Here is an 11994-nt window from a genome sequence, read left to right on the forward strand (position 1 = left end):
GTAGATAGAAATCTGACAGAGACTGGGTCTAGTATTAACCACTCATGATCAAACCTGTTTGATTTTAGGGGTTGCTGTCCTCCTCAGTATGTATCTACTACCAAGTGATGCTTGGAATACAAAAGAGTCAATGATGTTTGGAAGGATAAGGGAGGGGGAAGAATCTATTCGAAACGTAGATTACTGAATGACCTTTACAAAGATGCTGGGAAGATGTTTGCCTTAGAGTCTAGGACCCTAGAGCATAGTGTTAAAGGGAAGAGTGCTGTTAGAACTGAGATAAGAAACTTCCACCAGAAATTGGTGAATCTATGGAATTCCTCTTCTCAGAAGGCTGTGGAGCCATGGTCCTTGAATATATATCAAGGGTTATGAGGGCAAAAGCAGGAGAATGGGGTTCAGTAGATATTGACCATGCTTGGATGGTGGTGCAGCCTCCTGGGCTGAATGGCCTAATTCCTTCTAGGCCTTATCCAGTAGGAATACGTGTGATCAGGCTTTGATCTATTTGCTGCTATCTTTCCATTAAATACAAATGGAATTTGAATGACTACCCATAATCAAACTGTGCTTTTATTATATAACCTAATGGGAGGTGTTTAGGCCTTGGACTGAGTAATTAGATTCAGCTAGTGGCTTTGAGATTTTGGTGACTTTTCTATATTAAAAGTGAAAAGGTAGGTGAAGGTCAAATCTTTTGAAGAATTTTGTATTTGGGTTTTAAGTTTTAGGATACTATTGCCATTTTAAGGAACCTAGATTGTATGCTGGGTACATGTGCATTTCTCAACATGAAATCTCCAAGATTCTAATTGTAACACACTGAATTGCTTGTTCAGTGTTGATACACTTTGTTGATACATAGTAACATGTTACCTTGCATTGAGAGATCCTGTTTGTACTTGAACCTTATTAGTGTAGGATAAATATAAATAGCATTGCAGCCATGTAATGAAACTAGTGAATTATGTTGAACTGTTTCAATCGTTGAATGTTAACACCCTGAAGTCTAGCCAGAATACTCTTCAAGGCAGTATACTTGTTTGAGCAGAGTGGTATTGGCTTTTTCACATGAGAATAACTGCATCCTGAATGTTTGTGCAACTTGTTGCACATTCCCCTCCTATCTTCAAAGGTGGTGGGCTAATTTCCTCTGGACATTGACAGTCTAAAGTCTTCCTGTGGAGTCAGTGTTTTGACATCTTCCACAATACTGCCGGAAACTTTCAATAACAATTGATCTCTGTGCACAATGTCTAGTTTAAGAAGCCATAAAATTGCAGAGCTCTTGTTCGTTTCCCAAAAAAAGTTAAATTTTAGTCATGCAAACAATATAACTTACTAGCCACTTACCTGTAGCAGCTATCACTTTTGTAGTTTGCAAATACCAGCCAAATAGCCTTTCACTCTTTTTCATAGATCATGCAACAAAGCCTTCAGTTTAACAATCCAGGAATGACTAATGCATTCCACTATATTGTGAGCTAGAAAAGTGATTCTTGCATCTGAATCAGTCTTGAGGATTGAACTGGATTTGTGACTTTTTTTGAGTGCTGGTCTTTAGGTGAAGTATGTCAGCCATTTGGAATCTTCTATTTTGAGCATACCATACCAGTACTGAGCAGTCTTGATCAAGTATAACCTGTTCCAGATGTAAATTCAAATTCTTTGCTATGATTCAGGCACCTTAGTCCCATTCTTTGATCACCTATTGCATTGGCATTAAATTCCTATTCTTGTCAGCAGCTATATTGTACTTGACAATCAAATTTGGCTAGAGGTTGCCCAATTAATTTCTTCCTTCAATGCTGTTACCAGGTCTTAAAGATTGCAAACATCATAGTATACTTAAATTCAATGTAATGCACAGAAAATATTTCAATACCTAACATGACATCTTGCCATCAAGACTTTAGATGTGTTAAGTGTAGTCAAGAAACAAGATATGCAGCTGACACAAATTTGTCTACCATATCAAGAGACTAATGTTCATGAGCTGTTTAAACTTTGCTACTAACTTGCAGCTGCAAGTTGCTGCACAAACATTGGACTGATTTCTTTTAAAGTATTTTTAGTCTTGACAATGTGACAACAAGGCCAGCATTGAATTGCTGTTTCTCTATGGGATGGTGTATCCAGGAAGCAGCATGTGATGTGTTCAATATCATTTTAGGAAATGAGAGCTTGAAGGAGAGAGGCACTCAACCTCTTCAAAAATTTAGTCGCTCCCCTCGCTAGATGGATTTCTAAGAATAAAGGTAAAATTTATATTTTGGTGATCAGAATTCTGATAGGGTTTGTGTAATGTTTTGATTTCAGATTTGAATTGTGCTTGCTGCAGCAAAATCTTAATTCTATTACTTGGTTAGAATGACCTACAGAGCTTAATACTTCCAGGTTCAAGCTCTAATTTGTATCAGTCATGCTTAAATTATTCTGGGCTTGTCAGTGTCTGTCTACAAAAGTCAAATCTGAATATCTCTGCTAGTTAGGTTAAATCACTTTTTTAGATGTTTTTTTTTGAGATCAGTTGCCCCTTTTTAAGACCAATGCATGCATCGCCTAGAGTCAGCACTTGGAACTGTTTTGCACTGCCATTATCAACTGCTCAACATTGGACTCATGCTGCCCATCCTTGCATGCCCAATCAAAGCCCCACCCTTTTATGGTAGCCAACGAATATTCCTCTTGGAGGGAAAAACAATATTTGCTCGCTTGGTTTTTGAGTTTATTCACTTCCTCTGGCAACTCCCTGTAAGGGAAATATTACCATTGTAAAATGTCCATAGTCATAAATGTACAGCATGGAAACAGACCCTTCAGTCCAACTCATCCATGCTGACCAGATATCCCAACCTAATCTCTGCCCATATCCCTCTAAACCTTATTTTTTTTTCCTATTCATATACCCATCCAGATGACATTTTTTTTAAATGTTGCAAATGTACCAGCCTCTACTTTCCCCTGGCAGCTGTAGCTTGTTCCATACACGCCACCTCTGCATGAAAATGTCTCTTACATCGCTTTTTTAAAAATATTCTCCTCTCTCTTCTCCCTTCTCCCCCCCCCACCTCCACACATGTTGTCTACTTATCCTATCCATGCCCCTCATGGCCTTAAACCTCCTATAAGGTTACCCCTCAGCCTCTGCTCCATGGAAAACAGTCCTGGCCTGTTCAGCCTTGTAAATCTTTTCTGAACCCTTTTCAAGTTTCACAACACCCTTCTGATAGGACGGAGACCAGAATTGCGTGCAATATTCCATCAGTGGTCTAAGCAATGTCCTATACAGCCACAACATTACCTTCCAACTCCTGTATTCAATACTCTGATCAGTAAAGGAAAGCATACCAAATGCTGCCTTTACTATCCTCTCTACTTGAGACCTTCAAGGAACTATGCGCATGCACTCCAAGGTCTGTGTTCAGCAACACTCCATTCAACCTTACCACTAAGTGTAATAGATTCTGCTGATTTGAATTTTCAAAATGCAGCACTTTTTCTTATCTAAATTGCAACTCCGCTGCAAAAGTGCTCTATTTTAAACAAGCCATAAGGAATAATTTAGCAATGTTTGAATTGTGCTTCTGGCAGCTAAGATATAAATCTCCAGTGGATTCCTCATCCTCTGAATTGTAATAGTGCACCGTGGTTTTTCAGCGCTCAACTGTGTTCAACAATGAGTTTGACTCTAGCTAGTTTACATTGAAAAACATTTGGCTTTTCAAAAAGGCTGCTACAGTGATTTGAGTCTACTGTAATGAACACCAAGCTTTTTCCTCTTACCACGCAAGTAAACTCACCTATGCAAGTAGACACTTTCTGAAATTGTTAGTCATAGTCACATAGCCATGCTGCATAGAAACAGACCCTTTTGGTTCAACCAGTCCATGCCAAACAATCCCAAACTAAACTGGTCCCATCTGCCTGCTCCTAGACCATACCCTTTCAAACCTTTGCAATTCATGTACTTATCAAAATGTCATTTAAATGTTGTAATTGTATCCACATCCTCCACTTGAAGTTCATTCCATGTATGACCCACTCTCTGTTCTTGAAATGCTCCTCAGATCTTTTTCCCCCCCCCCCTAATCTTAATGTAGCCCCTAGTCTTGAAATTTCTTATCTCTACATGAGAATTCTTAAATTTTTTTTTCACTGACTTGGCAACAAATTCATGCTCTTTAATGTGATTGAGTTGGATTTGCACAAGGATTTATTTGAGGAAAGTGAGGTTTTAGTGCAGAATAGGTTAACAAATGAGTTATGGGGCTGAAAGAGTTTTTGGCTATAGACAGGATGGAGTTGGTTTTTTGTTTCTTTCACTCACTCACTCACTCATAGGATTTGGATGTTGCTCATTGTGCCAGCGTTGGTTGCCTTTTTTGGCCAACTGGCTCATGGAGGCAGTTCACTATGTGCTCGAGATGGATCCACAATGCCGTGTAAGCAGGAATTCTGGGGTTTTGGCAAGTGAAGGAATGACACTTATTTTCAAGTCAGGATGGTGAATAGCTTACAGGAAATTTGTCCCCATGTACCTGCTGCCTCTGATATCACTTTACAAATGAGTCAAATGGCAAAGCCTAACCACAGGCTTTCTTTTAAAGACCAGTTTCTGGTTGTGTACAAATTTTAATTAAATTCACTTTTTTTTCTCTCTTGCAGTGTGTTTGAACTGGAGGATTGCATAAGTGAATATGGAAGCAAGTCTGTTAAATATTGGAATTTTCAAGTAATCACGTCAGATAATATGCACTTTCTTTACTGATCAATGTCATCTGGAGGAATCACACTTGGAATCTAGTTTGGCAGGATTACTGCAAGTTTTTTTGCCACCTTAAGATTTTACATTAAGGATTTTCAAACATGGATGATATGAATAATACAGTGAAGTATCTCCCAAGAAAAACAATTGATGATCATGATGAAGGGCAGTTTGGTTGCACGCTTGTGGAGCTTCGTGATCTTATGGAACTGCGATCGATAGAGGCTGTGCACAAAATAGAAGAGTGTTATGGAGATGTCGAAGGACTTTGTACACGGTTGAAAACTTCACCTGTAGAAGGTAAACTCTTGCACTCTTTTCCTGTTTCAAACTAAGTTTTCTAATGCATATAGCTCTGAATAGTTCACAAGAAAATGCCTTACTGGGAGTATGATAACTGAAGGTTGAAACTTTGTTCTGAGTTCTTTTAAAATGTAAACAAACAATTCGGTTTTGAGTAGATTAATTTTGTTATACAGCTGAAGTGTGTATATTTTTGTCAAGGTCTTTTTGGTCCAATTTTATGAGCACACATCCATATTGACATTTTAGATGTCAATTTTAATAATATGAATTATTTGCATGTTGCAATCATGAGCAGGATATGACCAAAATTGACTTTCAAATTGTCTTTGCTCTTTGGGAGCATGAAGGTAATTAAGTTGTGATCTTCTTTGCGCTGCCTTTTTTTTTTTAAAATTTCATTTGAGAGAATCCTTTCCTAATTCATATAAATTCAGTTGCATGTGTTCAATGCTCCCAATTCTGCATTCTTGCACTGTGACACTTCCTATAATCTTTTGAGTTTCATTGTACAGTGTAAACTGATTTGAGTTTAAAATGTAAAACTACTAGCTGTTTTCAAAATCAAATTAAGTTTTTTTTTTCCTCATTTGTTTTGATGCCAATTTAATGTACTTGTGTGGTAACTTTTTTTGTCCATGTTTCATTTTTGGCTCTAGTCTTTTGGGACATACAATGCAAGTTGATATGAACAACTAAATTTAAAATGTATTGAGCTGGAATAGATTATCTTCACTGATACTAAAAATGGACTGACTTTTTTGACTTTCCCCTGGCCCTGATCCTATCTCCAGTACCCAATTCTTATATTTCAGCGTAGTACCTTCAGGTTAAGAAAGATTATTTTGCTACTGCTTTCATTTCTTAAGCTCAGTGAATCGGCCAAATCTGGCTACCTTGGTCAGAAAATTTGGGGTAGCAACCAACAGTGTACAGTTACATGCTGTATTGTTGTCTAAGTTGTATGGCTCCCTAAATGTGCATCTCAAGTTGAATTTTGCACTGCCCATTTCTATAGCATGGGACAAAACACTTTAATATGCAGGTTCATAAGTTAATATTTCTTAACTTCCAAATTAATGAATTACAACCTTTCAAATCCATGACCACTACCATTCAGAAGGACATATAAAGCTGCATATAATTGGAGGATCCACCATCTGAGAGTTTTTTTTTAAACTGCTGAATATACTGACTTTGATACACATTTCAATTTGTTCAGTATCACTGGGTCAAAATCCTGGATTTTTTTCCACCGCCTTCTGAAAGACAACTGGAGATGGGGAACAAATGCTGGCACTGTGCTTGGATCACGAGTGAATTTAAATAAACACTTCCCGTATGTCCTGTGACTCATTAACTTTAGTGACCAGATTGAAGGCAGAATGGTAGATGTTGAATGACGGTTCTGCATGATTGGTTAGTAATGCAAGGTCACGTGGAATACAAAGGGATCTAGTCTATTGGATGCAACATTCCTTGAAGGTAGCAGACAATGGTGGTAGAGGAGTGTGTTTAGGCTGGGAGGTCTGTGACCAACTATGTGCTACAAAGATCGGTGCTGGGTCTACTGCTTTTCATTAGTTTATATAAAAACTATTTGAATATAGTGGTTTGATACTACCAAAATTGGTCATGTGGTCAGTGAACATTTGAGTATGATGGGCCAATGGGCTGAGGAGGGGCAGGTAGTCTTTAATGTAGATAATGAGGTGCTGCCTTTTTGGAAAGACAAATCCAGGGCTTGAAGACTAAATATTGGGCCTCTGGAGAGTGCTAAATAGATCTTGGTGCAGGTTCATAGTGTCTGGAAAGTGGACTAGCAGGTAAATAACATGGTGTGAAAGGCATTTGGTACACTTACTGTCATTGGCCAGTGCATCGAGTACAGAAATTGAGATGTCACGTTGTGGATGTACAGCACATTGGTTAAACCATTTTTTTTTTGGAATACTGTTCAATTCTGGTCTCTTTGCTAAGGGAAAGATGTTGAGACTTTAAAGGGTTCAGAAAAGATTTACAAGGATTTGAGCTATAGGGAGAGGCTGAAATAGATGGGGTGTTTTTTTTCCCCCTGGTGTCAGGCTGAGGGGTGACTTTTTTTTGTAGAGGCTTTTAAAATCCATGGCATGAATAGGGTAAATAGCGCATGCCGCCACCCCCAGCACAAGTAGGGGAGTTCAAAAACAGAGGGTATAAGGTGAGAGGGGTAAGGTTTTTAAAAAGGACCAGAGGGACAACATTCATCACAAAAGATGTATGGAATGAGCTGCCAGAGGAAATGGAGGCTAGTACAACTTACAGCCATTTTTTAAAAGGCATCTAGGTGGGCAAATGAATAGAAAGGGTTGAGAGATATGGGCCAAATGCTGACAAATGGGCCTAGATTAATTTAGGATATCTGGTCTGCATTGAATCAAACCAAAGGGTCTCTTTTCATGCTGCACATCATTGTGGTGGGGGAAGAAATAAGTAGAATGCATTGCTTTTGAACTGATTTTTGTTTTCTGAAAATATTTGAACTCTTCCACTTTGTTTTTTGGCTTGTTTTACTCTCTATATGGGCCTTTAAGATTGTGGCAGGTATCCTGTTCCCATATTGCTGCCTATTTAGATCATGTGCTGCTAGTTGACATTCTTAACTCTGCTTCCCTTGGATGGGCGTGATTTTTTTTTGCTGTCTTTAGTTTCGAAGCTTGGATTAGTAAGTTATCTTACGCCTGTTTAAGCTTTGACCCAAGTTATGCAGCTATTGCATTGTTTTATTAAATAGCAATGTTTTTAAATAAAAACATTGGGGAAGAATCAATCTTATTAACTATTTATATGGTGAATTGACTCTTTCTGGTTCACATACAACTACCCAACTGGGTCGACTTGTTCCCTTTGTCCATGAAGTAACATTGAGGAAAAAGTTGTGCTTAATCCAAATTGAGACATTTCAGTGGGTGATACAATCTTAGATTAAATTGACTGACTCTTTTAAAAATCAGCTGGTTTGGTTCCCACTTCAGCCAATCCTGGTGAATTGGCACCAGAGTTTTCCAGTGGCTAGGCAACAACCACACTTGCCATGGAGACAGCACAATTTTTAACCAGTGGGTTATAATAGCCATTGGAGATTTGAATAATGATCTCTAATGGATGTGGAGGTTTTGTGGTCTAGAACCTCCCCTTGTTTAATTTGGGAAGGAGTGTGAACTGCAAGCACCTAACATATTTGTTTGAATGCAGTTTTAGGAAATATGGCTGAATTTTTGAGGTCTGCACATACTTCAATTATTCCAGAAGTAGAATCTAATTTGGTTACACTTCTCCATTTTCAGTCTTTTCAGAAGTTCAGTGTGCACCATATCTGCACTGTGACTTCTAGTGACTTTTTTCCATGGGGAATCTAGTCTTCCTAAGCCTCCCCAATTTTGTTTGCTGTTTTTACTTTACTGCTAAAAACGCCACATGCACTAGAGTTTCCTTTCCTTTGGCTGACTGTCCTGATTAAGATTCATTCAGGTTTTTTTTTTGCATTCTCATCTGAATATCACTTGCAATAAACTTGCAAAGCATTGGTTATATCTTGTCTTGGACAAAGCACATCTTTTAAACATGTTTGGGTCTCCACTTTTTTTCCTGCTATAGACCAGTGTAATCTTTGCAAAGAGGCTATTTGCACCCTCGCTACCTAGTCAGTGACTGTTTGCTTGGTCCATTTGTCTGGCTTAATGTATGTGTAAGTGAGTGCCTGTTTAATTCTGGCTGCATTTATTCCACACAGAAGAAAATGCATTTTTTACATTAAAAATATTTTTAATGTTTATACCAAGATTTTCTCTGCACACCTTCAAACTTTCAGATGTTTTGTCGAAGAGGCAAATTGAAATCTAACATTTAAATTGTATGGTGTTCCAAAATCTTTTGCTTTGCTTTTTTGAAACCTACTGATTGCATCCACCTCCAGACTATCATACAGCACCATCAGCCCCTCTAGTGCAAATCAACTGTGCTGACTAGATATTGTGAATTTAATCTAGTCCCATTTGCCAGCATTTGGTCCATATCACTCAAGCCTCTTCATATACCCATGCATATGTTATAGCATGGGTAAACACTCACTCCTGCTTTGCTTTAAACCAGCAACATGGTTTATCTTGTGCAGTGATCTCTGAAAATCAGAGGCCAGGAACTAGTTGAAATGAAATGGCTATTAAAGTATAACAGAATATTAACCACTAACTATTTACAATTCCTTCCTGTAACCTATCATAAATATTTGTCAGATTTAAAACCCCCAATTAAGATTTACTGAATTCAAATTTTTAAATCAGCCAGTAGTCAAATCTTAACTTCTAGATTTGTTCTCCAGGTTTGGTTTTTTTTCCTGTGCCAGCTCCTTCTCTTGGCAGGTACCTGAGTTCTGACCACCCCGCTGCCAACACGATACATTTGTATCTTGTTCAGAACACTTGGTGCTGTCAGGTAGTCCTGCTAGCTTTAAACTCTAAGGTACAGTGTGCACACATCTTCATAACACATACCTTTTGAATGTTGTTGTAATTGTACCAGCCGCCTCCACTTCCTTTGGCAGCTTGTTCCGTACGTGCACAACCCTCAATGTTGTCCCTCCAGTCCTCTCTTTTAATATTCTCACCTTCCAGTTTTGGACTCTCCTATCTTGGAAAAAGGCCATGGCTACTCACACTATCCATACCCCTTAGACCTTTTTTATAAACCGTACAAGGTCACCCCCCCTCTACCTCCCCTCGAGGAAAACAACCCCAACCTGTTCAACCTTTTCCCTATATCTCAAATCCTCCAGTTCTGGCAGCATTCTTGCAAACTTTTTTTCTGAACCCTTTTCAAGTTTCACAATGTCTTCCAATAGGAGGGAGAACAGAATTGAATGCAGTATTCAGTGTTGTACTGATTCTGGAATGTATTCTAGCTAGAGATAGCTAAAGTTACAAGTTCAGTGTCAGCAGGCTGCTTCTTCGCCGACCCAACTTTCTTCTAGTAAACAGGAAGTTAATACTTTTCTGTTTCTATTTACAGTATACTGCTAAATTGAACATACAATGGTACCCTCTCCCTGTACTTTTTAATATCTGACAGATTTTACTCCAGGGTGAATTTGGTAAAGATAAAGTTGATACAGTATAAGCTGCATTGTTAAACATTCCTTGAGTTCTGCACTGAAGATTAAGAGCTCATTGAGTTGAAGGAGAGGGCTAATATTTTAGTGTTAGAATTAATGAATCCGAAGCAAAAAGTGTGCATAAATGGGGCCAGGACTTTGGGACCACGCAATGTTGTACACTTTTTTGAAATAACTCCCTCTCTCTATGGTACTGAGTGCTGCAAGATCAGAGACTATGTCTTTCAGATCAAAGATTACATTGTGTGTGTGTGTGCGTGCCATACACCAGCTAGTTACCTAAACGACGTGCATACACCTACTGTGTATTGCCTGGACCATTTCCTGTATGGTATGGACATAAAATGCTTTCTATAAATGTGAACTTTTTAGCTATTTTTACTCTAGTACACTTAACTTGAGTATCAAACTAAATCTCTTCTGGGTCTGGAATTGAATTTGTCTTTTTTTGCCTGTACCCCTCCTTTTTAGGTTTTTCTGGGAAAAAGTAGGTCTGAAAACTTGCAGACATTAATGTTACTTTTTCATTTGGTGAACTGAACCACACTGCTGTGTACCTATCAAGAATAGCAATATGGTCTAATTATAGCAAGACAGCATTAAGATTTACAAAATAGAAAATATGTTCAGTGGCTGTGAAAATGCATTTTTTCTGTAAAGACTCCTCCATTTTTAAAGCCAGTAATGGACTTAATATAGCTCTAAATAAAGGAAAATCTACCATTTTGCTCCACCACATTTTGGTTTTGTTTTGTTGGCCAGCTATCTTTTTTTTTGGGAAAATACATTGCAATTAATTACTCATTGCACATTCTTTCTAGATAATCAAAGATGGAATCATTGCAGTTTCATTCTCCACTCCTCCCACTCCCTGCACCCCTTCAAAAAAGCTTTGGAGATTATCTTGCTGTGACCAAATAAGCTGACTGTGTATTCTGGAAGTGTTTTTTAAGGTTTGCAACTAGGCAGTAATTTAAATGCATTTTAGAGCACTATAAAAATACTGTACTGTGATTCCTGTGTTTTCAACATTTCCTCCCCCCCCCCCCCCCTGTTTTTAAAAGGTTCTTTTTTAATATCTAAGGATTTGTTTAACCTCTTCTAGGAAAGCATTCACTAAATTTGATTGCATTTCCCTTGCTTTTTGAATTTTCTAAATGAGTGGAAAGCCATTACTCATGAGTTTGAGGCCACCTGAAGAGTTGTTCTGGTGCACCATAACTCATCACATTTTTACCTGAACAGAAATACTTCAATACATAAGAACCAAATAGTGAGCCTGTCTTTCAGTACTGTCATCTGTGGCTCAGACAGTAGCACTCTGACTTCTGAAATGGAAACTTATAGGTTCAGGCCCTAGTCTGGGGCTGGAGTACCAAACTAAAAGGCTGACTTTCTAGTGTAGTCCAGAGGGAGCATGGCATTGGAGGTGCTGTCTTTTGGATATGTTAAAGTGAAGGAGGAGAAAGTGAGGTCTGCAGATGCTGGAGATCCAAGCTGAAAATGTGTTACTGGAACAGCACAGCAGGTCAGGCAGCATCCAGGGAACAGGAGAATCGACGTTTCGGGTATAAGCCCTTCTTCAGGAATGAGGAAAGTGTGTCCAGCAGGCTAACCTAAAAGGTAGGGAGGGGCGGCGTTGGAAATGCGATAGGTGGAAAGAGGTCAAGGTGAGGGTGATAGGTCAGACTGGGGTGGGGGCAGAGAGATCAGGAAGAAGATTGCAGGTTAGGAAGGCGGTGCTGAATTCGATGGATTTGACTGAGACAAGGTG

General features: G+C 38.7%; 1 protein-coding gene across 6 annotated transcripts in view; it reads left to right on the forward strand.

Moving 5' to 3' along the window:
• atp2b1a (ATPase plasma membrane Ca2+ transporting 1a) overlaps positions 1–11994 on the forward strand; it is a 110752-nt gene that overhangs the window by 18658 nt on the left and 80100 nt on the right. For 5 of the 6 annotated variants that reach the window (XM_043709912.1, XM_043709906.1, XM_043709908.1 and 2 more), the window contains exon 2: positions 4669–5068. In XM_043709912.1, coding sequence (XP_043565847.1) covers positions 4870–5068 — 199 coding nt within the window. In that variant the 5' untranslated portion in view covers positions 4669–4869. Of the gene's footprint in view, positions 1–2236; positions 2259–4668; positions 5069–11994 lie in introns of those variants that run through there. The other variant, XM_043709907.1, reaches the window with a different exon arrangement.

Source organism: Chiloscyllium plagiosum, chromosome 19 (assembly GCF_004010195.1).
Source record: "Chiloscyllium plagiosum isolate BGI_BamShark_2017 chromosome 19, ASM401019v2, whole genome shotgun sequence".
In the NCBI taxonomy this organism is placed as follows: Eukaryota; Metazoa; Chordata; class Chondrichthyes; order Orectolobiformes; family Hemiscylliidae; genus Chiloscyllium; species Chiloscyllium plagiosum.